The sequence below is a fragment of the Equus caballus genome, chromosome 2, assembly GCF_041296265.1.
Source record: "Equus caballus isolate H_3958 breed thoroughbred chromosome 2, TB-T2T, whole genome shotgun sequence".
Taxonomy (NCBI): domain Eukaryota; kingdom Metazoa; phylum Chordata; class Mammalia; order Perissodactyla; family Equidae; genus Equus; species Equus caballus.
This window is the reverse complement of record NC_091685.1, coordinates 7807858-7835794: the sequence shown is the minus strand read 5'-3', so window position 1 is coordinate 7835794 and position 27937 is coordinate 7807858. Positions and strand designations below refer to the sequence as shown.

At 43.7% G+C, this 27937-nt stretch overlaps 2 protein-coding genes across 7 annotated transcripts in view; both read right to left on the bottom strand.

The window, feature by feature from the left end:
* TTC39A (tetratricopeptide repeat domain 39A) overlaps positions 1–6765 on the bottom strand; it is a 52227-nt gene extending 45462 nt beyond the window's left edge. Inside the window, exon 1 of the mRNA XM_023630091.2 lies at positions 6583–6765. Within this exon, the coding sequence (XP_023485859.2) occupies positions 6583–6635 (53 nt within the window). The 5' untranslated portion in view covers positions 6636–6765. The remainder of the gene's footprint in view (positions 1–6582) is intronic.
* Positions 6766–15317: 8552 nt separating this feature from the next.
* The window catches only part of EPS15 (epidermal growth factor receptor pathway substrate 15), a 129597-nt gene continuing 116977 nt past the window's right edge, over positions 15318–27937 (bottom strand). For 4 of the 6 annotated variants that reach the window (XM_023630074.2, XM_023630059.2, XM_070260003.1 and 1 more), the window contains exons 22-25: positions 24534–24610; positions 23019–23181; positions 20692–20876; positions 15318–17699 (exon numbers count right to left, since the gene is read on the bottom strand). In XM_023630074.2, coding sequence (XP_023485842.1) covers positions 17553–17699; positions 20692–20876; positions 23019–23181; positions 24534–24610 — 572 coding nt within the window. In that variant the 3' untranslated portion in view covers positions 15318–17552. The remainder of the gene's footprint in view (positions 17700–20691; positions 20877–23018; positions 23182–24533; positions 24611–27937) is intronic. The other 2 variants (XM_023630082.2, XM_070260001.1) reach the window with 1 other exon arrangement.

Here is a 27937-nt window from a genome sequence, read left to right as displayed (position 1 = left end):
CGCTTGTTATCTGACATCCTGTATATTTTGCTTATTCATTTCTTCTCTGTCTCTCCCCATTAAATTCTAAACTCCACAAGGACAGGGATTTTTTTCCCCCCAGTTTTGTTCTCTAATATATCCCCAGTGCCCAGAACAGTGCCTGGCACATAGTAGGTGCTCAATAAATGTTATTTGCAGGAATGATTTTTCTAGAAGGTGGGAATATATTTAAAAAGTAGAATACAAAATTAGTACTAAAAAGAAAATCCTAATGTCTATGCATTGGAGAAAGCACGAGGAGACCTCACTTTCCTCATCTGTTAGAACTGGAGACAACAGGGCCTCCCTGATCAGGGGCACTGGATGGAAGGTGACGATGCACATCAGGTCCGGGCACAGTCCAGGGCAGATCTCGCTGTTATTACAGATGACTGAGGCAGCAGGGTGGCAGGGGATGGGGGCTTTCTGGAAGCAGGGCCCAGTTCAGAGGGTGTCCAGGAGAGGAGCTGGGGCTGGAGGGAGCAGTGGCAAGGGAAGGAGGAGAAAGGTGACAATTTGAGTGCAGTGCTGTGCACTGAGCCTGTGGAGATGTCATCTCCCTTTGACTGGCCTGTCCTGTGCTCAGGGACAGTCTTGGGTGTGCCCTTCAGTCACCTAGGTGTAAAGGAAGTCCCCTCTCCCCCCATTTTCTTAGGAAGGCAGCAGAGTTACCTTCAATGTGAGACTCAGACGCTCTATCTGGGGCACGGTGTTACTTAGCTAGAGATGAATTCTTTCAGGGGGTGGCTGCGTGCCAGAGCTGACTCTGCGAGGGAGAAGGGAAACACCTAAGGCTGGGGGAGGGAACAAGCAGGGACAGACTGCATCCCACCGGCAAAAAAGGGAGTTAAAAGGAATGGAGTGGCGGAGCCGGCCCGGTGGCACAGAGGTTAAGCTCACACACTCTGCTTCGGTGGCCAGGGGTTCACCGGTTCAGATCCCGGGTGTGGACATGGCACTGCTTGGCACGCCATGCTGTGGTAGGCCTCCCACATAGAAAGTAGAGGAAGATGGGCACGGATGTTAGCTCAGGGCCAGTCTTCCTCAGCAAAAAGAGGAGGACTGGCAGCAGTTAGCTCAGGGCTAATCTTCCTTAAAAAAAAAAAAAAGGAATGGAGTGTCTGACCCAGGTCTACCTGGATGGGATGCCTGATGTCCCACCCACTGTCATAAGTCCTAATATAATTGTCCTGGTTACAATATAATTGGTCACATAGTAGGTTGGGAGAGGGATTTTACCTTAAAGCTGTAATTTCTAATAAAGCTGTAATTTTTAAAAAAAATTTTGTGAGGAAGATTGGTGCTAAGCTAACATCTGTTGCCAAGCTTCCTCTATCTACTCGAGGAAGACTGTCACTGAGCTAACATCTGTGCTAATCTTCCTCTATTTTATGTGGGCCGCCACAGCGTGGCTTGACGAGCAGTGCTAGGTCCACGCCCCTAATCCGAACCTGCAAACCCCGGGCTACTGAAGCGGAGGGTGCGAACTTCACCACCACACCACCGGGCCGGACCTTGAAAGCAGTAGATATCTGCACTGCCATTCAGCTGGGAAAGGTCTGATCTTGGGAAAGGAAAGCAAGTCTTGATTGTCTTGGGTTAAGCAAGAAATTTCCTCTTCTCTCCCAGGATGGAAGATGCTGGAAGACACAACTTAGGCCCTCCCAAAAGTGGAAGTTCTGCAGGAAGGCTCCCTCCAGGATGGCCGAGGGGCTTGGAGAGGGGCCACAGAATCATAAAAACCTTCTGTTGCTCGTTCCCTGCTTCCTAAGGGAAGATGCTCTTAAAGGTGAAAGCCTGGTCCTAGTCAAGCAGTGAGGAGTTAGTGGAAGGATCTGTCCCACCCTTGGGATAGTGTGATAGAGCAGCAAAGTGCCTGAGGGACTACTCCCCCAGACCCCCTCCAGGCCAGGCTGGGGCTGACCGTCAGGGAGAGAATGGGGCTGGGGCTGGCAAGGCTACAATCACAGGAGGGGGGTGGGTGGCACAGGCCACCAGAGGGGGCAACGAGGGACTCGTTTCCAGCTCCCAGGGTGTCAACAACAAGCTGGAAGGCTCTGAGACGATGGGCAGGGACGCTCCAAGCAAATCATTGGGGCGCTTCCTGAAACTACGGCTTTATTTTCAGGCCAGCTCAGTGGCCACAACTACGCCGCACTCCCACCCCACCCCAGCTTGTTCTCATAGAATTGTTTCTCCTTCTCTCCTCTCCAGCCCCACTGGCTGCAGGGGAGGTGCACCCTCTTACTTGAGCCCTCTCAGGGCACAGTGATTGGTTGAAGGGAGGGCTGATGGATATGCCCCTTCCTGGCCTGGCCTGGCAGGGCTAATCAGAATAATCAGGAACTTCAGTTGGCATGACTACGGGTCCGGCACTGTGCTCAGTGCTTTGTACAAATGAATTCATGCAATCCTCAAAACAACCCTGTGAGGCACGTGCTAACATTACCCTCATTTTACAGACGAGGACACTGAGTCACAGAGAGGCTAAACAACCTGTCGAAACCCACACTGCTGGAAAGTCCCAGAGTCAGGATTCAAAATCAGCTTGTGTGGCTCCAGAGTACTTTTCACTGCTTTGTCCTACTGTCCCAGGACTTGAGCTTGGAAGCTGCTGGCAGTCCTGCCTTGCACTGAGCGGAGAAGTCAGTGAGCATTTGGAGAGAGTGGAGCTGACCACAGAGAGAAACTGAGTTGAAAGGGCAGGGGCCGGCCCGATGGCGGAGTGGTTAAGTTCACATGTTCTGCTTCGGTGGTCCGGGGTTCGCCGGTTTGGATCCCGGGTGCGGACATGGCACCGCTTGGCAGGCCATGCTGTAGCAGGCGTCCCACATATAAAGTAGAGCAAGATGGGCATGGATGTTAGCTCAGGGCCAGTCTTCCTCAGCAAAAAGAGGACAATTGACAGCAGATGTTAGCTCAGGGCTAATATTCCTCAAAAAAAAAAAAAAAAGAAACAAACAAAAAAGAAAAGGCAGAAATTTTCAGGAGAAGGACAAAGCAACTCAAGCAACTAAAGCCACAGATTTGAAGATATATCAGGAACTGGCATGCTGGCAGAACTGAAATTGTAACCTAAATAATCTATTTCCCATTGACCTCAAGAAAGGACGGAAAATGTCGCACGTCAGAATCCCTCTGGAACTGATAAAGAGGGGAAAGGTTACTTGGAATTTTCCGTGGTATCCTCATCAGGGGTTGAGGATCCGAGGGACCACACTGTGCCCTCTCCTACCCCAGCTGCCCTCGACAATGGGGTAGATCAGAATCCTGGGATCAGCAGCTTCAACATCGTGGAAGCTTGGAGTTTTAAATCACAAGTCCGGTAATAAATGCCCCATTTCGCAAGCTCTGAGAATCACAGAGGTGAAGACGCAGCACTGGCCTTGAGTCCAGACCCAGGATTCCAGTCACCAAATTTGAAAGATGCTACCCAAAAGTATTTGAGAGCTCCTCAAGCTCAGGCTCAATGCACAGCAAGAATTCTGGGGACAGCAGCCCCAGCAGGTGCCCAGCCTTTACAGCGGGGCCCCTCCCTTCTCAGGGAGGCCCCTGGCTCCCACTTAATTACTCTCTCAAAAGCAGTCTGCCCACCTGCACTGGCCCCTTGGTTCCTGGTGCTGTCTCCTGCAGGAGCAGCCATGAGTGGAGGCTGCTGCTACAGCTGGGAAGGGGCCCTATTGTAGGCCGAGTAGCTGGCAGTCCCCATCATAAAATGCACCAGCATCATTTTCCTATTCTAACAGTTCCCAGCTAGTGCCTGGAACCCCACCACTGGCTCCCAAACCTTTCAGAATTCCTTCTGTTCAATGCAAATACCTTAGAAGGAAGATTACCTCATACCAGTGAACTCACATTTATGAATACCAAATATGCCCCAGCGACTGTCTGTGGGGTCCTTTACCAATGTGACTTCAGTGGGTCTTCCCACGGCTTAGTGAGTAGCCCTTATTTTACAGCTGGGTAAACTTAGGCTCACAGAGATCAAGTACCTGAATCAAGGTCATAGAGCCAGGGAGTAAGTGGCAGAGCAGAGGACGAACACCCTCCTACGCCCATCACCCTTCGGCCGGGCTGCGGGAGACAAGGCAGTGTGGTGGGGGAGGGGCCGAGGTGGACAAGTCACAGGTCCTGAGCTGGGAGAACAGAGACCTAGGTTTGTGCCTCAGGGGTGAGACCTTGTGGGGGCAACTGAGAGTAAAAAATTCTCCGGCTACTTGTGTCCAGCAAGTTCCAGCTACAGCATAAAGGCATATGTGTCCAGGCCCTCACATACATCCCCTCACACAGGCCCTGGAGGGCTGCGGAGGCCTCTACTTGGCCAGAGGCCCTCTTCTCCCCTTCCTCCTCCCTGTCTCTCACCTCCCTCCCATCATTAGTGATGCTGGGTCTCGCCTCCCAGCTTGTCCATTCACCACTTCTCAGTTCTTCCTTCTCAGCTTCTTTCCCCCCATTCCTTCCGTTCTCCTAACCCACACTCCACATAGGTCCTGGATCATCATGCCAGCCTCTCCGAGGGTCTCCCTGCCTCCCTCCACACTGTGACATCAGCAACACACACACATTTGAAACTCTGAAGGCTCCCCAGTGCCCAGAGGACAGAGCACAACCGAGTTCTCACGTGTAGGGCAGGCCCCAAGCAAGAAATCCACCTGGACACCTGGACACAGCCACTCCTCACTCCTCCAGCCAGGGGATCTCACACTTCTCAGAAATCAGTCCCCCACATCCTCATGAAAACCGAAGGGCGCTCTCAGCCCCACGTGCTGAGCTCCGGCGGCATGGGGGCAGAGGAACCCTGTCCTCTCTCCATGTGTAGAGGGGAGACAGAAAAGGATGACCGGGACCCAGTTTGAAATGGCCTCTCGGTCCCGAAAATCCTTTCTCCATAGGCTGCAGGGTCATCTTTAAACACGTGGATCCCCTCCCTGACGTCCTCCAGTGGCTTCCCAACACACAATGAGTCCAAACTCCTGGTCCTGTGTGTGCCGGGCAGCCTGCTCCCTAACTGTCAGGCACTATCCTCAACCACCCACTCACAGTTCTGCTCCTAAGACACGCCTCAGGCTTTGACGCAAGCTGTCCTCACTGCCAGAATGCTCTGGACATGGTCGATTTTAGTCTCTATCACGTCGCCCTATTTTAAGCTTTACACAGCATCTACTTCTGGTGTCCGCTTGTTTACTTGCCTACTGGTTTAGTATGTCTTTCCCAATAGAACATGGGCTCCTGAGACCAGGGATCTGTGTGTCTGAAGTAACGCCATATCTGAAGTACAATGCCTGGAGCAGGGTAAGAGCTCAACGTTTGTTGAAAGACTGAATGAGAGCCATGAGGGGGAAGCAAAGATGCTGGAGCCCTGAAAGACTCTAGGTTGGGGTCAGAAAGGCTCTCTAAAAGAGGTCACCTAGAGTAGAGTCTTATGGGGTGAATGTCAGGAGCGGAGGATGGCATTCCAGGCAGAGGCAGCCCTGAGCAGCCCAGCACGGACGTGGGAGCATACAAGGCCAGCTGGCGTTGCTGGACCAGAGTGAGGGTCAGGGAGTGATGGGAAACGGGCCTGGGCACACCATGGACTCCCCACTCCAGGGCTTTGAATTTCAACCTCTAAATAAGAGAGAGCCACGGAAGGGTTTTCAAGCAGAAAAATGACATGGCCTGGTTTGTGCTTTAGGAGAGACCAGTCTGAAGGATACACGGGAATGGGGAGACTGGAGAAACTGGGAAAGTTAGGGGCTGTTGCAATAGTCGGAGGGAAATGAACAGCTTTGACTGACATCCAGGAGATAAAATCAGCAGGACTTGGAGACTGGGGTGGGCAGGTGAGGTGAGCAGGATGACTCCCAGGTTCCTGGCTTGGGCAACTGGGTGGATGACTATGCCACTCGCTGAGATGGGGACACAGGAGGAGGAACAGGTTTGAGAGTGAAGATGTGGAGTTTGATTTGGGGCTTGCCAAGTTTGAGGTGCTCATAGGACAGTCAGAGGCACTGGGAGGGCAGTGGATTACCCTTCTCCAGGGGGTAGCAGGGTGAAGGTTAAATATGTAAACAAGAAGGAATTGGGGGTCAAAGCTCAGAAGAGAGGTCAGGACTATCCTCTCTCTCCTGGAAACACATCTCAAGATACTAACTCATCCTAGAGGTCGGGACGGCCAGGCTCATGGGGAGGATCAGGTGCGTGAGTGGCTGACCGAGAGGAGGCGCAGGGCCCAAACCTGACTCCCAGGCCGCCCGGGGTCCAGCTCCCCTGAGTTGCCCTCTCAGGTGACCCACAGGCTGTGGCACCGGAAGCGGGGCTCCGGGAGGACCGGGATGGGGGTTGGGGCGCATCCTTCAGGCCCATCCCTGCTGACGCCGTAACACGCGAGCAGGGGGCACGTGGTGGGGGTGAGACGGGCCGGGCCGCCCCTCCCCGGCCCTCCCGCCATGACCACGCGCCAGCAGCCCGCACACTGCTGTCCCCAGCTGGGCCCCCTCAGCTGTCCCTGCTGTCGGCTCTTCCCCAGCAGCCCCTCGGTCGCCTCCGCGCCTCCCGCGAGTCCCGGCCCCCGCCCGGTACCTGCGGTCTCTTTTACTGGAGGCCGCCCCCTTCCAGGCGGTGAGAAAGGCCATGGACCCGGGCCAGACGCGGACGCGGGCGTCCCCTCGTGGCGACAGCGGCGGCTCCGGCGGCAACACCTGGACGGGGCGGGCAAGGGGGACCGGCGACTCCTCCTCGCCGCGGCGGGCGCCTCCCTCCCTGGCAACGGCGTCGGTGTCCGGGAGCCGCCCTGGGGTCCCACGGCAAGACCACTCCCATCCAGAGCCGGGGAAACCCATCATTAGTTACAAGGAGAAACCGAGGCCCAGGATGGCCAGGGATTTGTCCAAGCGCACACAGAAGCCAGTGCCCGCCCCAGGACCCACCCCAGGCCCCTCCACTCCCAGTCTAGAGCCTCCTCCGTGCTGATGGGCAATGGTGTCACCAACGCCTTTCCCTCCTGCCTTAAGTACAGAACCTAACCAGGGCTGCACCTAAATGGGGTCACCAGCTGGGGCCTGCCACAAGAGCAGGGCACAGAGCAGGGGAGCAGAGAGGCAGGAAAGAGCTGCCTGCGCCTAAGAGGAGAGGCTGCTGGCCAGGCAAGGCACTGGGACACGACCCTGTTCACAGACTTCTGATCCCAGACCCCTGTGGGAGGTGGCAGTCAGAGGAGTAAGAGAGGCAGCCCGTCTCCAGTACAAGCTTTCTTTGAAACCCCGTGTTTTGTCTTAGGTCGTGTGAGTTTTTGATTTTTATTGTAAATAACTACTAACAAGTGGAAGAATAGGCTCTGGAGCAAGGTGAGCACCCGGCAGTGCAGTCCAGCAGGCCTCCCAGGGCGGCTCCACCAAGGACAAGGAGCTGGGGAGTGCCCTGAGGAGGTATTTGAGAAGGATCACTCCATGTCCAGCATGAAGGATGGATTCAAGGATCCCTGGAGACTTCTCTCAGTAAGAGAGGATGGGGGTTGAACACGCGGCAGGGGCAGGGTGGATAAGGGGCCATTTCCCTCTCCTTTTGGGCTGGGCCTGTGTCCTAGGCACTTGTGCAACACAAACCATGTGTCTAATAAATGGTGACTGATTCTGACATTCTCGAAGGTGCCAAGCTCTAAGCCAGGTGTTTTAAACAAATTCTCATCTGGCTTCATCTTATTAAATACTCACTCACTCCCATATTATGTGGTTCAGAGGGGTCAACCGACTTCCCTGAGAGCAAGCTGCGTGCGGAGCCAGGTCTCACAGTCATCTGGTGCTTCCCCCAGCCTGCCTGTGGTCTGCGGGTGGGCCAGGCATGGAGCAGGAAGCCCAAGCACAGCAGAGGGCAGAAGCCTCAAGGATCACCTGGGCAGGTTCTCTCTCTATTCCTTGATAGGCAGCAGAGAAAACATGAACTTTCCCTCTTTCTCTGGACACTCATGTCATGGTCCTGGCAAATCAACAAGGGCCTGAGAATGCTGCGTATCTGACCACAGAGCTACAGCTTCCAGATCTGGAAATTCCAGTTACAGTGCACCCAGGGGCCCAAACCTCTCAGCCCACAGAGCCTTGTCCAGCTTGGCAGCACTGGGCACTGCAGATAGCCAAGTTCCTCCTGGGCTGACAGGCATCAATACCACAGGGCCTCAAACTGGTCTCCTCTAAACCCAGAGCTCAATCTAATCCCAGGTGGGATTAAAGTCCTTCCCAGCCTCTGAGCCAACACCACTTCCCCCAGGAAGCCCTCCTGTATCTTCCCAAGGGAGGAATCTCTCCTTCAGATGTTACATTTTTATGTCTCTCTCCAGTATTTAGCACTACGTTTTTCAACCCTTATATCAGTCATCAATGACCGTGTTAGTCTCACTCTTCAGATTTCTATCTGAAGGTACAGAGGATGTCTCCCATCGGTGTCTTCCACGAAGCCTAGCACCTCTTCTACACAACATAGGTGCTCAGTGTTGAGTAAATGAAGAAGACACTAAGATTTGTCAAGTTTCTACTCAGTAGCAGGCACTGTGCTGAGGGTCTTTATCCCCACCTCTAATCTGGACAACTCTGTTTTGAGAACGTTTGAGTCAGAGCTTAGAAATGTTTAGAAATGTTTGAGTTTAGAAATGTTCCTGAGAGCAAATCAGGAGCTGGGACTCAATCCCAGGGTTGCCCAACTTCAAGGCTTGTTTCCTGTTCTTCTTCTCCTTTTTCACCATCATCTTCACCTTCATCAGCAGCATCTTCTTCCTCATCATTACCATCATTTGTTTACAACTATGTTAGGCATTATTTTAAACCCTTCACATGTACCAATTAATTTTATCCTCAAAATAATCCTATCAGGTTTGTCCTTTTACAAGACCAACTTTATAGTTAGAGAAAGTGAGGCAGAGGATTAATCTGCAATCTGCTCAAGATCAAAAAGGCTAGTCAAGTGGCAAAGCTAGGACCCAACCCAAGCAGCTAGACTCAGTCTCCATCTTAGCCCCAGCCCCAGTCTGCCGGCCACACAAGCTCTTAGAAAGCACAGGGCATTTATAAACCACTTTCCCACAGCTTATCTCGGATCTCAGAACAAGCCCAAGGCAGAGCAGGGTTTCTTCTTTCCCTTGCTCTAGGGCCAGACCGCCTGGGTTAGAATCTTGGTCTCACCACTTGATAGCTGTGTGATCTTGAGGCAAATTACTTAAGCTCTCTGTGCTTCAGTTTTCTCATCTGTAAAATGGGGATAATAACAGCACCTATCACAAGGGTTGCTGTGAGGACAAAGTGAGTTAATGCAAATGAAACAGAATAGTGCTGGATACAGGGTGTGTGCTATGTATGCCTCCAACTATATGATAGTTTCATCCCGAATCAGTGGGGGATGAAGTGTTCTGTATCAATCAACTCTCAAGATAACTGAAGTCTATTCCCTTTCATTAAATCATAGACATTTTCCTAAAAGGTATTATTACCTTTTCTGTCTTCTTGAACAGTCATGATAGCTCTTACTTAGTGAATATCTGCCACATAACAGGAATAAAAACTTTATATGCATCATCTTTAATCTTTACAACAACCCCATGAAGTAACTTATCCCCATTGAAGACCAGGGAGGTTAAAAGATTTACCCAAAGTCACACAGCTAGCAAATGGTAAGGCCAGAATTTAGACCCATGTTTATAAGACTCCGAGGTCTGAGTTCTTTCTGCAAGGCCAGGAAGCTGGAATGAATCAGGTATTTCTTTTGAGAACATCAGTTCTTGCTTAGGGCCCAGTGTTACTGTGTACGATCTCTCTTGTGCTTAGGCCCAAAGGGCTCCTTTAAGGCCAGGTGAGCAAAAGGCAGCCTGGTACGGTGGAACAGCAGGTCTCGGAGCCGAGGCACCTGAGCTGGAACCTGGCTTGGTCTCTACTAGATTGGGGGGTCTTGGCCAAGTCACTTCCATCTCTCCATATCTCATGTTTTCTATCTAAGAGTTGTGAGGATTATACAGGGAAATAGATATTAAGAGCCTTAGTGCCAGGCTCAGAGTAGGTCCTCAATAAGTGTCATCAGCTACTTTTCCTCTTCTATTTTCCTTCCCATAAAAGAACTCAGTCCTCTCAAGTTCTGACTCCAGAGAAAACAGAAAGGAGAGGCTGAGATGAGGCCCCTAGGACTTGGGCAGCTGAACACATTCTATACACTTACTGGGGTGGGGAAGAAAAATAGGTGGCATCTTTCTGCAAAGACATAGCTTCCCCTCCATGAGATAATCTTTTTATTATTAACCTGAATACATAACATTAGGACCTACATTTCTTACTTGCAAAGAGATGTTTAGGTGCCAGCCCGGTGGTGCAGCGGTTAAGTGCGCACGTTCTGCTTCAGCGGCCCGGGGTTCACTGGTTTGGATCCTGGGTGAGGACATGGCACTGCTCATCAAGCCATGCTGTGGTAGGCATCCCACATATAAAGTAGAGGAAGATGGGCAAGGATGTTAGCTCAGGGCCAGTCTTCCTCAGCAAAAAGAGGAGGATTGGCAACAGATGTTAGCTCAGGGCTAATCTTCATCAAAAAAAGAAAAGCAATGTTTAAAAATCACTGGCTTTCAAACATTTTATCTCGTGACCCAGTATATATTCAATAACAAATTCTATTTCATAATTTTTTAAATATGGCTCATTAACATACTAAAAAGTTTACAAATGAAGTATAAGATTTGCTGCAAAATAACATGAGAGGAAGTGGGGAGGAAAATAGATAAACTAAGACAATGTAAATTGGTAATCACTGAAGCTGATTATTGGTGCATGGGAGTTCATTCTACTATACCTCTCCACTTACATTTTCCATCTGCTCGATTCACTAAACTGATTTCACAACCCAACTAATGTATTACAACCTGTTGTCTGAAAAACATCAAGTTAGAGGGTAAAATTATGCACATTTTGAAAGTATTCCATACTCTACAATCAGATTAGAGGTACATTTATTTCCTTCAAGTAGCATTTTCTCAAGATTTTCTTTAAAGGGGAAAAACCAGCTTATATGTTCAAGCCATTACTGATTAAATGCCAGTAAGAAATTAAGATTACAAAGGAAACACCTTCTAAGGGGTTAGAATTTTAACAGGACGGGAATCAGTGGCATGTTTCACTGGAGGAGTGATGGGGGCAGATTCCAATTCTAGAAGAATCTGATTGCAGCATGGAGGATGGTTTGGAGGCAGAGAGAAAGACAGAGATTGGTGGCAAGGACATTAGGAGACTGGCAAAAGCCCAAAAGAGAGAAGATGAAGACGTGAACTGGGGCAGTGGCTCTGGGGATGGAGAGGACAGATTTGAGAGATAGGAAAAGGCAGAATTGTTAGGACACTGGTGATGGTTTAAGAGGAGGATGGGTCAGGGAGACGGCCTGCACATATACACTCAATAAATAAGATCAACAAAAGGGTGGAGTCAGAGCCCAGGGGCCGAGATGTTTCACTAAGAACTCAGAAACTGGGGAAAATTTGCCTTAGGAGGAGTTAAACTCTATTATAGAGCCCACATACAATGAATGAGAGCAAAGATATGCGAAGTCACCCCAAAGAGACATTGTAGCTAACCCAACCAGCCAAACCACACTGTAGCCTGATTAAACATATTAATCTAAAACATGTGTTCTTCAGAGGGGCCCAGGCAGCTCCGGCTACAGAGAGGGAGAAGCCTCAGAGGCAGGAGGCATCCGGGCACCAACAAGGGAAAAGGAATCCTGTTCAACAAATTGTGGGCACTCCAAACGCTGTGGCAACTTTTACTGCAAAGTGATATTCTGGTCTCTACATCAGTGCCCGTGAACTTGCTTAATGGAAGCTCTGTTTTACTGATGAAAATCAGGTTTCTAAACTTGAAGGTCAGACCTTGGACCAGGTTGAATTCACTAAAGTAATGAATGCCCTTAAATGAGGCCTCCTGGGAGACTGTCTTTCCCAGTCCACACAACCCTGACATCAAATAATATGGCGTTGTGAGAACTGTGCTTTATTTATTTCAACAGTCACCATGTAAGAACACTGTGTCCCAGGGACACCTCCTCTGGGAAGCCTTCCTCAATCCTCTCGGCTAGAATTACTCTCTTTCCTATGGGTAGCTCAGCATTCCTATCATAATCCTCAATATGCAATGCTGTGACACTAACTGTAAGTAGATATCTCCCCTATTATGCCACTGATGGCAAGGCCCTCACAGGAGTCTTCTCTGTCCTTGGCCCAGCACAGTACCCAAAATACAATACACCTTAACAAAGGTGAATGGAATGACAATGGTTTTCTCACTGGGCATTTCTAAAGCACACAATATAGGTCTTTCTGGCAGTAAGAGGTACACTACAGATCCATGCATCAAAAGTATTGTAATGTAAGTTTTCTTCGGGAGGGCAGAGTGATGGAGCATGGACTGCGAAGCCAGACTGTCTAGGTGTGAATCTTAGCTCTGGCACTTTTTAGCTCTGTGATCTTGGGCAAGGTATTTAACCTTTTGGTACCTCAGCTTTCTGATCTTTAAACTGGGAATAACAGTACTTACAGGTTTGCTTGGAGATTAAAATGAATCAGTAGAGGGACCGGCCCCATGGCCAAGTGGTTAAGTTTGCACCCTCTGCTTCGGTGGCCCAGAGTTTTGCCAGTTTGGATCCTGAGGGCGGACCTAGCACTGCTCATGAAGCCATGATGAGGCAGCGTCCCACATAGCAGAGCCAGAAGGACCTAAAACTAGACTATACAACTATGCACTGGGGGGCTTTGGGGAGAAGAAGAAGAAGAAGAAAAGGAAGACTGGCAACAGATGTTAGCTCAGGTGCCAATCTTGAAAATAAATAAAATGAATCAGTATATATAAAGTGTCTCAAATAGTACCAGCACATAGTAAGTGTTAGCTGTTAGCTTGCAATTATTATTTTTTGAAACTCTCTCTATCCACAAGAAAGACTGGAGGTGCATTACACTATTGAAGCAGAATCCACAGGTCAAGTATAGAATGACAGGGTGCAATAGCATTGCAACCTAAATGAGTAGATTTAATAAGACTTGCAGGAGAACGAAGGGACTTGGAAGTTAGCCTCTACTTCAGTGGTTCTCAAAGGGAGTTCCCTGGGCCAGCAACTTTAGCATCATCCTGGAACCTGTTAGAAATTCAAATCCTTGGGTCCCGCTCCAGACATACTGAAATCAGAAACTCTGGGGGTGAGGCCCACAATCTGTGGTTTAACAAGTCCTCCAGGAGCTCCTGATGCTTGCTAAAGTTTGCGAACCACTCCTTTCCCCTCACCACCTATGGTCATCAGACTGTAGGGCCAGTCAGTTCTCCTAACTTGCTCCCCTTCTCTCAGGCCTCAGCCAGATTAGGTCCATACCATCTCACCTGAATGACTCCAACAGCCTTCACCTGCTTTCCTTGCCTTCCCTGGTTGCCTCCTAAGGCAGTCCTCTGTCTCACCACCAACGCGATCTTTTCTTACACTCAAACACAAAAACTTCACTCTTCACCACAAACCTCAACTGTAGTCACAGTGGACTGCTTCAATCCTTGCTGCTTGCTAGCACACTATACGACGTCCCACTCCTTGTCTTTATACACAACCGTGGCCTCTGCCTAGAATGCCTTGCGCTGTGTGGCAAACGCTTCAAAACCTAGTCTTTGCCTACCTTCTTATGTCTTCTTTCCGCAGCTTTGCCAGCACTGATAAATTATTTTTCATTTTTGCTAGCTTTGCGGTTTTAAAATTTCTATTTCTTTAATAAAAGCAAGGTTGGCCATCTCCCCTAGATACTTATTTATCACTTATGGTAATGTTAATAACAATGGTTGAGTGCTTTCATGTATCAGAAACTAGTCTAAATCCTGATAAGGACTAAATAGAAGAATGAATTGGCAAGTGTTTTACAAGATGCCATGTGCTACATAGTAGGTCTATTTCATTAATTCTCAAGAGCAGAGATTACAAGGATTATTCTACTTACGGCATTTCTCCTCTGGCTTCTCACCTTTATCAGGAATAAAGAATAGTGGTTAAAATTCTAAGAGCCAGTCTCCTGGGTTCAAATTCCAGCTCCACCACTTACCAGCTGCTTAACTGTGGCCTTTTCTGTGCCTATTAGGTTAGGATACCTCTTCTGTAAAAGGGAGACAGTAATAGTACCTATACATTACAGTTACCCTTGTTGTGAGGATTAAATGAACTAAGATGTGCAAAGCATTAAAGGATCCTGCCTGAAGCTTAACATACGTTCCTTGTTATTATTTCTCATGTCCTGTCCCTAGCATTTCCTATAAGCAAATTTTTTCACACAAAATGAGAGAAAGCACAGTAAACTGGAAAGAGTATCATGTTTTAGAGTCAGAGAGACCACAGTTCAATTCCTGGCTCATCTACTTAATAGCTACACGATCTGAAGCACATTATTTTGACCTTTTTAAGCCACAGTTTCTCCACTTCTAAAATAGTAGAGGATAATAATACCACTTGGGGCTGCTGTGAAGATTAAACGAGGAAACACACAAAAAGTGCTTAATGCAGCACTTCACACATAATACGCGTTCAATAACCTACAGCTATTTCCACTATTAGTAATAGTATGGCTGAATTTGTTTAATTAAAGTAAATAATATTAAAAAGCTGTCAAAGTCCAATCCTTCAGAACAATCCTGTGAGTTAGGTGTTAGGATGGTCATTCGATGAGGAAAATGAGGCTCTAGGAGGCTAAATAACTTTCTCAAAAATGGTAGACCAGGGGCCGGGCCCATGGCCAAGTGGTTAAGTTCTCAAGCTCCAAGGTCCAGGGTTTCACCGGTTCCGATCCTGGGTGCGGACAAGGCCCTGCTCATCAGGCCATGCTGAGGCGGTGTCCCACATGCCACAACTAGAAAGACCCACAACTAAAAGTACATAACTATGCGCTGGGGGGATTTGGGGAGAAAAAGGAAAAATAAAATCTTAAAAAAAAAAAAAAAAGGTAGGCCAGGAATTCAAACCCAGGATTGTATGAATTTTTTACACCTCAGTGCCCTCCTAAAGTCCATGTCACAAATCCTCATTCATAGATATGAAGCCACCTATGTTTCAGGCAATGTCTCTAGGCACACACATTTCCTATCTCTCTTTCACAAAAACAGGACATGATAACTAAAAATAATAGTTAACATTTATTATTTATTCCATACCAGGTACTGTCTCGAGGACTTTACACATACTAATCTGTGCTGATTGCATACCTGCCCGTCCTCGGACACAGCATGGATGTAACAGAGAGCCGTGTAAAACGCCATTTCAAATAGGATGTCTGGATAGTATGCTTTATTCTTACTTAAGTTTATTGTTCTCATAATTACAGGCTACAATTTAGAAGTTTGAAACATACGAGAAAATTCTATAAAGAGAGCCCAGATAAACCTGAACAAATATGTAGAAGAGGGTTAAAACTTCATGAGTAGTGCCACCTCGCTCTCAGGAATACTCATCTGTCCTTTTCAAGCACAGGCTCTGGAGCCAGAGTCAACAATGTAAAATATAACCACAAACGACTCCAAGACATTCATCCTACACAAATGAGCATGGAGATATGGATACATATATATTTATATAATATATACATACTTTAACATTATATTGGTCCACTGAGTATACGTATTTTAACAAAAGATAAGAATCTATGTAATCCAGTTAAACACACATAAGATTAGGGTACATTTATTACATTGAAAGTCAGTGTTTATAAGTTACAGATATTTAGTTCTTTCCAGAGTGTTTTTTTAATTAAAAAAAATATTTTAAAAGCATTTCAAACATCTGTTCATTTTCCCAGTGCAAACGAAGGTTGTTCAAGTCAACTTACCTTTTTCCTGAAGTGTAAGGGGAAGAAAAAAACCCAAAAACCACTACCTATCACAGCTCCCAACACTACCTTCTCAATCAACTTTTCCAACATATCTGTAGGTCACTGAATTAGTTTATCAAAATTAAAGCCTTGAGATTATAGTTCAGCCCTTGCTTCATATGTGTGACTTTCATGCTGAAATGTTTCGATTTATAAAAGTAGAAAAAAGTCAGCAGTGCAAGAAAGTGGTTTAAGTTTGTTTTGCACTGCAGCAGTCCAATTGTGTGTGGAGAGGAAAAAGCACCATTCCAAGATGAAATGAATCGGATATTTTGGAATTTATTCATAGGCGAGGCAATAAGTTACTCTGATTAACACAGATCAATACCACCTTGACCTGGTGACCACAAAGACTTTTAATTGGTTTTTAGGTGCATTTTTCTTTATAGAGTATTTAACACATTATCTAAGTCAGTAACTTATGTTAAAAAAAATTAAGATTACTCTACAATTTATAGCCTTCTTCACAGTCTATTTCAAATTCAGGTTGTCTGCTAGGTCAGTTTTACAGGAGACAGGTTTTTAACACACGAAGAGCTTGGATAAGGTGACAAGTCCCTTCTCTTCCAATTAAAAAAACAAGATTTTTCTTGTTAGCCTGCCAATTTTATCGGTGAAAAACATGAAGAGAATAAACTATTTTAAACCACAACGATGGACAAAAAGCAATAATATGATTTAATACATGTCACTTTTTTCATTTGTATTCAGTGAGTTTTTACATTTCAAGTAATAGAGCCTTCATTAAACAAAAAATATATATACAAAAAATTAAAGTACCTTCCAGTTCTAGCTTGCCAAAGTTTCTTCTGCAAAAGTACAAAAATAAACTTACCATCAACTAAAGAGGACAGTGCCAGAGCAGTGGCTGAATGGCTGCCATGTTAAGATTTTTGTCTACCTTATACCCATGGCTATATTTCAGGTGATAAATTTTCTCCACTGTCTAGCACTTAAAATTACGGAGAGGTATCTGTTTATCTAAAATTCTTTAAATCCAGAGAATTTTTTTTTAAATATATTTCACACATGAGGCTTTAACGTTTTTATTTAGGAAAAGATTGAATCTAAAGCTATAATGGTTCAATCTAAATTATATCTTTTCAATTTATGCAAAATACTTTTCTTTGTCTATAAAAAAAATTGAACAACATTTTGATTATAAGGAAATACAAACAAGCACTTTAAACTGGCCAATTTGCACTATCATAAAAGAAACAGGATGCTCTTTCCCTTCCCCTCCCTCAACCATTCAAATAGGGAGAATACTGCAAACTTTAAGAACCCCACTGGCTATCATCAGAGTAACTACAGAACACGGCTAAGCGTCTGAAACTATTTCTCTATATTCCAGAAGGCAGAAGCTGAGTGCTCTAGCTTTACAGGTAAAAGTAGCATAGGCAGGCAGAAGCTCACAGTAAATGCACACAAGAACGAGGGGCCTACGTGGAGTATGACTGGGTTACTGCTTTTACAAGGAAAAAAAAAAGACAAATCTTAAATGGAGTAAAAACAAAAAACCAAACTTTTGTCACATTTACAGGAATCTCAAACCTTTTGTATTCCCATGCTCATAGGTAGTTTTGATATACAGTGTAAATAGCTTCAGTATTCAGAAGAGTACTATGTGGCTGACAAAGGACGGGAGAACTCTTCACGCTTCCGATATCTCAGATTTGCTGAGTGCAATAGCCAGTTCTAAGTCTTCCTGCTCTTGCTGATTCAGCCGGGCAAGCCTCTGTTCCTCCTCTCTCTCACTTTCCCTTTTGGCCCATTCAATCATATCTTCCTCAGAGGGATACTGCCATTTAAAAGACAAATGGACGAATTAATGAACAAATTAATGAGTAAAACAAAGAGAAAGAAGGAAAAATACCTTTTACAAAAGGACATTAACAACTTGTTTCACATGAAGAACTCTGAGAACAGTCTTATTTGCTACTTGTTAAAATTTTTTTCTGAAAACACAGCTTTACTAGTTATTAAAACATGGTTTAAAAATTAATGTAGTCGACATACAGAAAATCTATAAAGCTAAATATTAAAATATTATTTAAAAAAAGTAGAAGGGGGCCAACCAGTGGTGTAGCGGTTTAGCTCACGTGCTGCGCTTCAGCAGCCCGGGGTTCGTAGGTTCGGATCCTGGGCTCAAACCTAGCACCACTTGTCAGGCCACGCTGTGGCATCATCCCCCATAAAACAGGGCAACACTGGCACAGATGTTAGCTCAGTGACAATTTTCCACACACACACAAAACAAAGTAAAAATACTTAAGGTGAATTAGGAGATTTAAAAAACAAGAGAGGGCTAGCCTCTTTATCTAATGCAAAACATTTACTACTTTAGTCAGCATCCTCACATGAGAAATCATTTTCAACTAAACCTCATGGTGATTTCCTACCTTATCCTAGCCCTCCAGGTACAGGAAAAAGAATATGCTTATTTTGCTATATATAAAATAGGAATACTGGGTATACTAATATACCAAGCAAGACGTGTATCAAATCATTTTTTTAAAAATGCATTATAAAGACTGTGGCAGGCATTGAGAACTTTTCAACACAGTTTAAATAAAACCTCAACACGGGTAATTATTAGGTCAGGGAAATATTTTTATCCACTCCAAACGGCAACCTTGGTAGATACTAAATAAAAAAATTCTACTTGGTTTCAAGTCCTGTCATATAGAGGAATACCATAACAGGATGAAATGAAAGAAACTGTCAGGCTTTTTGAAATGGTAGCTTTTTTCCTAGGGAATTAGACGGCCTTTGAAATTATAATATTTAACAAATCTTTCATAATGAAAAAAGGAAGACATTCTTTTTCTTTCTTTTTTGAGAAAGATTAGCCCTGAGCTAACATCTGCTCCCAATCCTCCTCTTTTTGCTGGGGAAGGCTGGCCCTGAGTTAACATCCGTGACCATGTTCCTCCACTTTCTATATGGGACGCCTACCACAGCATGGCTTGCCAAGCAGTGCCATGTCTGCACCCGGGATCCAAACCGGCGAACCCTGGGCCGCCGAGAAGCGGAACGTGCGAACTTAACCACTGCGCCACCAGGCCCAAGAAGACATTCTTATTATGACCTGTTTTATATTATACTACATTGTGATTTTGGAGTATGAAATAAGCAAAAGTACCTCAGCTATTGTTCAAGACTCATTCCAACCAGGTTTTGACTTGCTGAAATCATATTTAGCATATTAAATACCACAAACTGCCAGAGGTTATTTTATATTAAGAGGATTAAAATCTCCTAAAAAGAGCAATTCTGGATTCTCTGCTCAAAACAACTCAAATTCCATCTAACAAAAACTAAATCAGTATAATTCTGACAGTCCATTTTCTAATATTCAAAATATTGACTCCCATTCTGTTCCTTCACATTCAGAAAATAGCCACTCGAACTAAAAGGCACTGGAACTTAAGAGTACAGACTCAAAAGGTGGGTAGCTCAGCCTAATTCTGTCTGCCTTAGTTGCATGCAGATTACTGCCTCCCTCCTTTCTAAGTGGAAATGGCCGCAGGGATAAAGTGACTGACTGTGTGACCCAATGCTACACTGAGGGAGACATCAGGCAGACTCAGGGTCACCTGGCCACCAGGTCTCCTATTTTCAAAACCATTTCAAGAGCTTAAGGCGATAAGTAGAGGGAAATTCCTTTGTTATAGGATAGGCAGTGATAATGAAGGTCATTTTGCCTGAAAAAAAAAAAAAATCTGGGAAAACGAAACTTTGTTATCTACTCTAAGAATTCTATCTTTAAAAAAAAGCCTAGGGCCAGCCCTGGTGGCTTAGTGGTTAAATTCAGCATGCCCCACTTCAGTGGCCAGGGCTCTGCTGGCAGCTATGCTGTGCTGGCAGCCCACATACTAAAAAATAGAGGGAGATTGGCATGGATGTTAGCTCAGGGCCAATCTTCCTCAGCCACCCGCACACCCCCCCCCCAACAAAAAAAGGCGTTGTTTTTATCTGAATAAGGATGGACTATATATCATTATTTTATGTCCCTCCAGAGTGGTGCAAGTTTCTTGCCCAGCCTCCACAGTTTGTTGCCCCATTTCTGTGATCTTATAGGCCAGGCCCTGCCAATGCCGTTATCACAGCATCCTTCCATCATTTTTACTGGTCTACTTTAGTCAGCTCTGGGAGAATGCAGGGTAAATACGGAAGGCTAATGAATCAGAGCCCTCCAAATAATTACAGATTGTTGAGCTCTTGACAATTGTATTTATTTCATAAAACTGACATTTACATTTTAAAAATGCTATTATATAAAACCAGTGTTTTACTTTCTATTCAAAGGATCCCTGGCCCTATCCTCTCATAAAATAGCTGCTGACTGATCTTCAGAAATCATCAAAGTTTTATACACAAACATACATACACAGTTACAAATACACACACTCATTACTGGCAATATTTATTCAGTGGACAGACAGCAAGACTCTCTAATGGCCCATCATCCATAAAAATTTGCAAAATACTAACTTTCAGGATTTTATTTATATTGTGTACCAAGACTAAGAGAAGAGTTTGCAAAACAACTGGTATATATCACAAGAACTAAGACTACTAAACTCATTTGTGCAATGGAGTAATTTTATAACCATCAAAACAGAATCAAACAGAAGTTTTGGTTGGGAGAAGAATAAAGATCGTTTTTAGTATGTTGGTAAATTTAGTTGAAATGATGCAAATTTGGCAGACTCTGAAGTAATCTTTGAAAACTCTTCAAACCATAAATGGAAAGATTTTCCCCCAAACAGCCCACTCACAGTACTTACAGCACTGAAGTTAGCAAAATTGCTTGAGTCAGCCTCTTTACTGGTAGTGGTAGTAGTAGAAGTGAATGGATCGCAAAACATATCAGGATCTTTTTCTTTGGGGCTATCATTGCCTGGGAAAGGCTGAAATGGATCATTCAGTTTAAAGGGATCAGAAGAATCCAATTTGTTGATGGGTCTTTTCCCTGGATCAAAATCATTACAATTAACTCAATCAGCAAACATGGCAAACACAAACACACAAGAAGATGAACACAGGGAGTGTTAAAGAACTGGGGGTGAGGGATGCGGGTGAGTGCCCAAAACACATTCTTAATATGGTCTTAAACGGCCACACCAACAGTCTGACCTCAAATTTTTCAGACACAACCTCTCAAACACATTCTAGCTCTATGTAGCTAAATGAAAAAATAGCAAAGGGGGAGGAAATGGGCCAGGAATCATATTTTTTGCCCTAAGAGTAAACCTTTTCTTCCCCAAAGCGGCATGTTCCCCAGGAGAAAGAAAAGGATAAAACAGAAGAATGACAAAGAATAAAGCTTGACATGGTCTCTGCTGTTATGACCTCTGCCTGATAGTCATCCACTAGTAGCAGTAAGGGCAAATGACCTTTGAAAATGCCAATATTCTTCAGATTTTTTTCTGGATCTATATACCACACCTAGGAGCATGAAATTAAAAATTACCTTGGCAAACCCCACCTACCTTTTGCCACCTACAATATTTCAAACTGAAGAAATAAAGAGAATGTATGGAGCCCAGCGGCTAAATCTTTTGGCTGCTGATAAACTGATCTTTGACCAAACAATAGCATTAACTCATCACCATTTTCAAACAAATTCTCTAATTTTAAAGTCTTAAACTTAGCACTTCTTGAAGAAAAGATAAGAATGTTAAAATGTCTTCAAATATATATATTTCCTAAAATGTGTTCCACTGGTAATAGCAACCATAATAAGAGATTCTTTCCATCACTGTAGCAGCTTACAAAAGATGTTCATATCTCAATGGATCCTAAAAAAATCCTCTGAAGGTAGGCAAAATTAGAATTTTTTCTAATTCTAGAAAATAGCTCAGACATACGAAATTACACTCAAAATCACAGAGCTACTCAGAAGATATTCAGAATTAGAACCCAGAGCACCCAGTCCAGTGCTCTCTCCAACAAACCATGCTTCTTTCCTTGATCTAGAATTTCTCTAGTGATATATACTTGCTTTGCTGAAGATTCTTAGATTTAGTTAAAGCACTAGTATATTATTTTACTTAGGATTTAAAAAATAACCTCACTATTTGCATCTTACAAGTGTGAAACTTACATGAGCAAATTGACTCATTTGTTTTTTAATATATTCTGACAACCTTACCCTCTAGCAATACATATGACAAATGCTACTTTTCCTAAAAAGATATAAATCACTTGTTTACCTGACTTTTCAACGGACAATTGAGTATTAAAAATTATACAGGTAATCCTTTAAGTCAAAAAAGAAAAAGATAATCTGCCCTAGAAATACCACAGGGAGACTATGAAAAGGCAAGAATAATCATCTCTAACTACCGTGGCTAAAAATTTACCAAGGTGATACGACATACGATTAAAACAACAATGTCCCAGATGTGTCTCCTCACACAACAGCCTAGCAGCACTGCAACCACTCAGGGGATGGCCTTTTGAGCCACTTATCATGAACTTTATTATCTTCACTAAAAACAAAACAAAAAAACAAAAATATTAAGAATTTGTTCCTGGACCTAAAAATCACTTTTATAAAATAAAGAAGTCTCCTATTAAGTGAGGTAAAATAACATTTTCCTTCAAGAAAAAATAATACTTTCTTTTAAAGCACTATACTGCTGAATTCTGGATACCAAAAAGACCAGATATTCTCACATTAAAGGATTTAAAGAAGACTTCACATTTGGCAGAAAAAGAAGGGGACTTTGAATTAATCTTCTTATAGAAATTAATTAAAATATTAAAGTGCAGGAAACTGTTGTTCAAATGGTAATCAATCAGCTTCCAAAAAGCAAGAGATTTCATCGATACTTTCCTTTTTGCATTTATTGCCCCCCTAAAATAATTTAAAAAGCAATTAGCTCTTGCCAGAAAAGCAGTTCATGACAGTTATACATGCTGGCCTCTCAGGCACATGTCTGTTATTCTGTACTGAGGTCAGAAGAGACGACAGCAGCAGGCTTCTGCCATATTTTTTGACTTGTTTTGTTTAGGCCCTTAATTTAAGTCTATAAACAAGGCCCACACAATACTTTTCAGAAAGAAAAAAAGCCTCTAGTTGACTTAGGAAAGGTATCAACTCTCATACCAGGTGGTGGTGGGCAGGGTCTTGTTGGAGTTCCGATCTTTGGCGGCAGTGCTGGGGGTACATCTTCACTTTTGTCCGATGTTTCCTCAAGCACATTTTTTGTAACGACCACAGTGCTGACAGAGCTCGATGTGGCTGAACTAAAAGGATCTTCATTGTTGACCTGTGTTTGAAAAGAAATGTTTATACGTGGTTATATACATTACACCAACCAAACTGGATATGGTCACATAGCATCTGCAAGAATGATCTTCAATATTATGCAGGTTTATTTATTTAAATTCTTAGAGTACTGACATTTCAGGGCTATTTTGCATTCATGGCCAAAAGGGAAAATTTTTTTAAAAAAATTGTTCTATATGAATAGTGATTATAACATCACTATTTATTAAGAGCAACAGATCATATGGAAACAAGCCAACTCTGGACTAAAGATTTGTTAAGCTTCAGGCAATATAAAACCACCTGAGGCCCACTGAATATCTAATCCAAACAATAATCAAAGAAAAAAATACTGATTTCACACTTCCCGATGCACTGAAATATAGGAAAGATTTAATACTAATGCCAAAGAAAATGGAATCTTGAAAAACATTAAAAACAACTTAAAAGTCAATTTTTTAAAGTACACTGATCCCATGGAATGATTAAGTCTTAATGCAAGTCTGAGGAGCGTGCCTTTCTAATACCTGGAGTAATGAAAGATTCATTTTTCTATAATGAATCAGATGTTACAATTTTAGCTCTATTTAGGTCAGTGTTTCTCTACAACAGCACTACTGACATTTTGAGGAAGACATAATTCTATGTTGTGGGGGGCTGGACAGTGCATTGTAGAATGTGTAACAGCATCCCTGGTTTCTATCCACTAGATATGAATAGTCCTTCTCCAGAGTTGTGACAACCAAAAATGTTTCTAGACATTGTCAAAAGTTTCTTGGGGGCGGGAGTGGGGAGTGGGGTGGTAATACACCCAGTTGAGAACTAGTGATATGGACAATTTGACATATATTCTAATTTTACTCTTTTGCCTTGAATCAATCCTAGAGCTAAACTGGAAAATAGGTACTGGACATATAGCACTGGATTATACGTATAAATTACCTTAATACTAACCCTAACAGCCTCAGAACATAAAATCAAATAGGCAATGCAGAGGAGATGGACTGAATAACCAGATTTTACCAACTATTGACCCAGACAGTCAACAGGGGGAAAATGTAGTTCAACTGGAAGAAATGTGTTTAAAAAAGACAGAAGACTCTTAAAATGAAATTGTTGAGCAAACCTGTCAGTAGAAAATTTAATTACCTGTACCATCACCATTGTCTTCTTGTATAGAAAGATGTCCACTTAAACTACATCTTAGCTTCCATTTCTATCTAAAATCAACACTTGCTGTGACTCATTGGCATCAAGTCGCAATGTCTGTGAGAGGGTCATAGAATTGAAAGGAAGGACTGCCGCTGGGTGGAAACAGTATATTTTACCTTCCCATTAGTCACTGCAGATTACCTTTGACAATGTGCTGAAGTCAGCAAATCCATCTTCAAATGATTCACTTCCAAAAACAGAAGCAAAGGGGTCTGTGGCTAAAATGAGTACAGAAAATCAATGCAACGTGACAGAAAGACAACAAATTTCATGTCCTTTTCAGTTGGTAACATTCAGACAGATGAAAAATTTCTAATCCCAAATATTAGTTCCCCAACTTATGATCTAAGTCCACAAAGACAGTAAGCACACTGATACCCTACAAGATACATTCCTTTGTATAAATCAATTGATTAATGATTTAAGATTAAAAGCAGGTAAACTAACTCAAGGTAAAGGGTTTAAGCCTTTGGAATGAATGTCAAATAATACAGCTCCCAAGTGCTTAAACTATTTCTTTTTTTAAAAAAACTATTTCCAATAAAGACATTAAGAAGTAAAAGAAAAGCAAGATACCACTAATTCCACATTTCACACTCATCCTTCAAGGCCCATTTTAAATGCTACCTCATCCACAAAGCCTGTAATGACATGAGCGTCTCGCTCCCACAGCAAGAAGTGATTTCTCCCTTCTCTGTGGCACTGACCGCATTCTAGTTTGAACTACAGCTACCTGTGACTGATATCACTCCTATTGGTTGTAAGGTCCTTAAAAACAGGGAATAAGGCTTATTCAATGAAGAATGAAAGGACGAAAAACATTTGTTGACTATGTATCAAGTCCAAGAAAAGAAGATATAGTTCTTACCCTTGAAAAGCTCACAGTCTAGTGAGAGATATGAAACAAACAATAATAAAATAATCTTAAAATGAGCTATTAGGTATGAAAAATCTGTAAAAGGAATCACTAACTATCTGGGAGAATCAGGAAAAGTATCAAAGAAGCTATTGTATTTGAGCTAGGTCTTTTGAATAAGGAATAGAGTCTGCCAAATAGATGGAGGTAGGGGAGAGAAAGCTATTTCAGGCAGAAGGAACAGTAATTGTGAAAACAATTATCTAACCACTGCTCCACAGGCATGAGAAGTTATCTGTTCCATCACAGTGCACTTACCAAATGGACTAACATTTTCGGCTGGAATGAACTGCTCTACTTTGATAGGCTTCACCTGTTCAGGCATAAGGGCTATCAATGAAGTCAAAGAATGTTTATAGGAATTGCTGCTTGATGTCAGAAAGTAGAGAGAAACAAAGGAAGGAGGAGAAACAGAACTGCAAGACAGGGTAAGACAGAGCAAGTGGAGAGGCACAGAAAAATTGTCCTTGCTCTTCTTCAACTCTTTGTCCTTGTATCAAACGTTCTAGAACAAAAGTGTGCCCACCCACACATTTAATGTGTAAAGTATGCCTTTACCTCTAAAAATGGACCATGGGCATAAAGAGAAGAAGGAAGGAAGATATATATTATTTTTGTTTGTGTTGTCACCAAGACAACCACAGGTTGGGAGAAGCAGGTAAAAGGGGGTGGGTAGAAACACAAAAAAATCAATCCTTTAGGGATACACCAACAACTCTGAACCTGAGAGGGAGGGTGAAAGTCCAGAGTTACAAGAAATCCTGCAGCTTTAGCTACAGAAGATGTTTTACTACTACATATCTGCTGAGTCACAGCCTGGGGCCCAGCCTCGTCCCGGGTGCTGTGTCAGGCTTTCCCTCCTTGCTCCTCCTCCACCTGTAATTCCCGAGCTGCAGCAGCTGAGGGACAGCCTCAGCAGGGTGCACACGCTCTCCTGATTGGTAGCAGGGTGATGAGGGAAAAGGACTTCGGCTCATTTCACTGGAGGGACTTAAAAATCTGCTTCATGCTTTTTCTCTGCCGTTGTCCCACAGCTTTTACAAGAAGTCATAACACGTGTGGCAATAACACTGAGTTAGGTGAGGTTTGACTGAAATATTGTGACGTGTATATTGTGAAAGCAATTAATAAAAAACATGACATTCGTATATGAAGAATATGTTACACGTTGCCTACTGGAGTTTTTCTACACTTCCTTCATCAGAATAAATGACCTGTTCTGCACTGGTCCAAACACTGGGGCACGTATCCTGGATGAATGACAAAGCACTTTTGCCCCAAATTGAGGAAAAAGACCTCAGCAAGAACTTTCTGAGATGTTGATCATGGTTGATATGAAACAGAGGCCTTTCCAGAAACTGGAAGGACTGAGTGTGAACTCGTTCAGATTGTGTATGAGACACCTGCTGAGGAATTCCAGAAACACTTGGAGAGGAACTCAGCAGGTGGCTTTCTTCCTCTTGATGCTCACGGGAGCTATGGGCCAGCAGAATAAGGCTTTAAATGCAAATCTGACCTTGTTAGCACCCTCTTCTCCCCAAGAACAAAGGTAATGAACGTTTTGGAAAAATATATAAAAGCATAATAAAAAAATCATCTATAATCTCAATATCAGATATAACCCTCATTAATATCTTAGCATACTTCTTTAACAGCTTTTTTTCCTCACATATTTGAGATCATACTATGCCGATATGCTTTTTTGTGAGGTGTGAATGATAAAGCTACAGTTTAGGCATACCACTTTTTACCTCTTTACCCTGATTTAATTCACAGCATTCATCAGTATGTGATATATTATATATTTAATTATCTTTCCCATATAAGCTCTATAAAGATAGGAACTTTGTTTCGTTCACTACTGTATGCTTAAGGCCTAGAAGAAGGTCTGGCAAATAGGAGACACTCAAACTTGTTGAAAATGCTGGGGGTTAGTCCAGGGGCATAGTGGTTAAGTTTACACGCTGTACTTGAGCAGCCCAGGGTTCACAGATTTGGATCCTGGGCACAGACCTAGCACTGCTTGTCAAGCCATGCTCCGGTGGCATGCCACATAAAATAGAGGAAGATTAGCACAGATGTGAGCTCAGCAACAATCGCAACAGATTTTTAGCTCAGGGCCAATTTTCCTCACCAAAAATTAAAAAAAAAAAAACCAAAAAACCAAAAAGAACCCCACCACACAAAAAAAATGGGGGCGGGCCCCATAACTGAGTGGTTCAGTTTGCATACTCTGCTTTGGCGGCCCAGGGTTTTGCTGGTTCAGATCCCAGGCAGGGATCTAGCACCGCTCATTAAGCCATGCTGAAGCAGCATCCCATATAGCACAACTAAAAGGACGTATAACTAGAATATACAACTATGTACTGGGAGGCTTTGGGGAGAAGAAGAAGAAAAAAAAAGGAAAACATTAAAAGAAAAAGGACAGAAACTGTGTATTTATTAAGGATCTTCCAAAAAGATATCATAACATTTCCTAGCACAAACACCTGACCAACAAGGAGTAAGGGAAACCAGTTTTAAAGCTCACAAATAATCTCCATAAAACAGCTGTCTACCAAAGAATCCTGAGAGGAGGAAGAAATCTTTTTTGCCCCCAATGACCCATTCATGACCCATAAGAATCAAG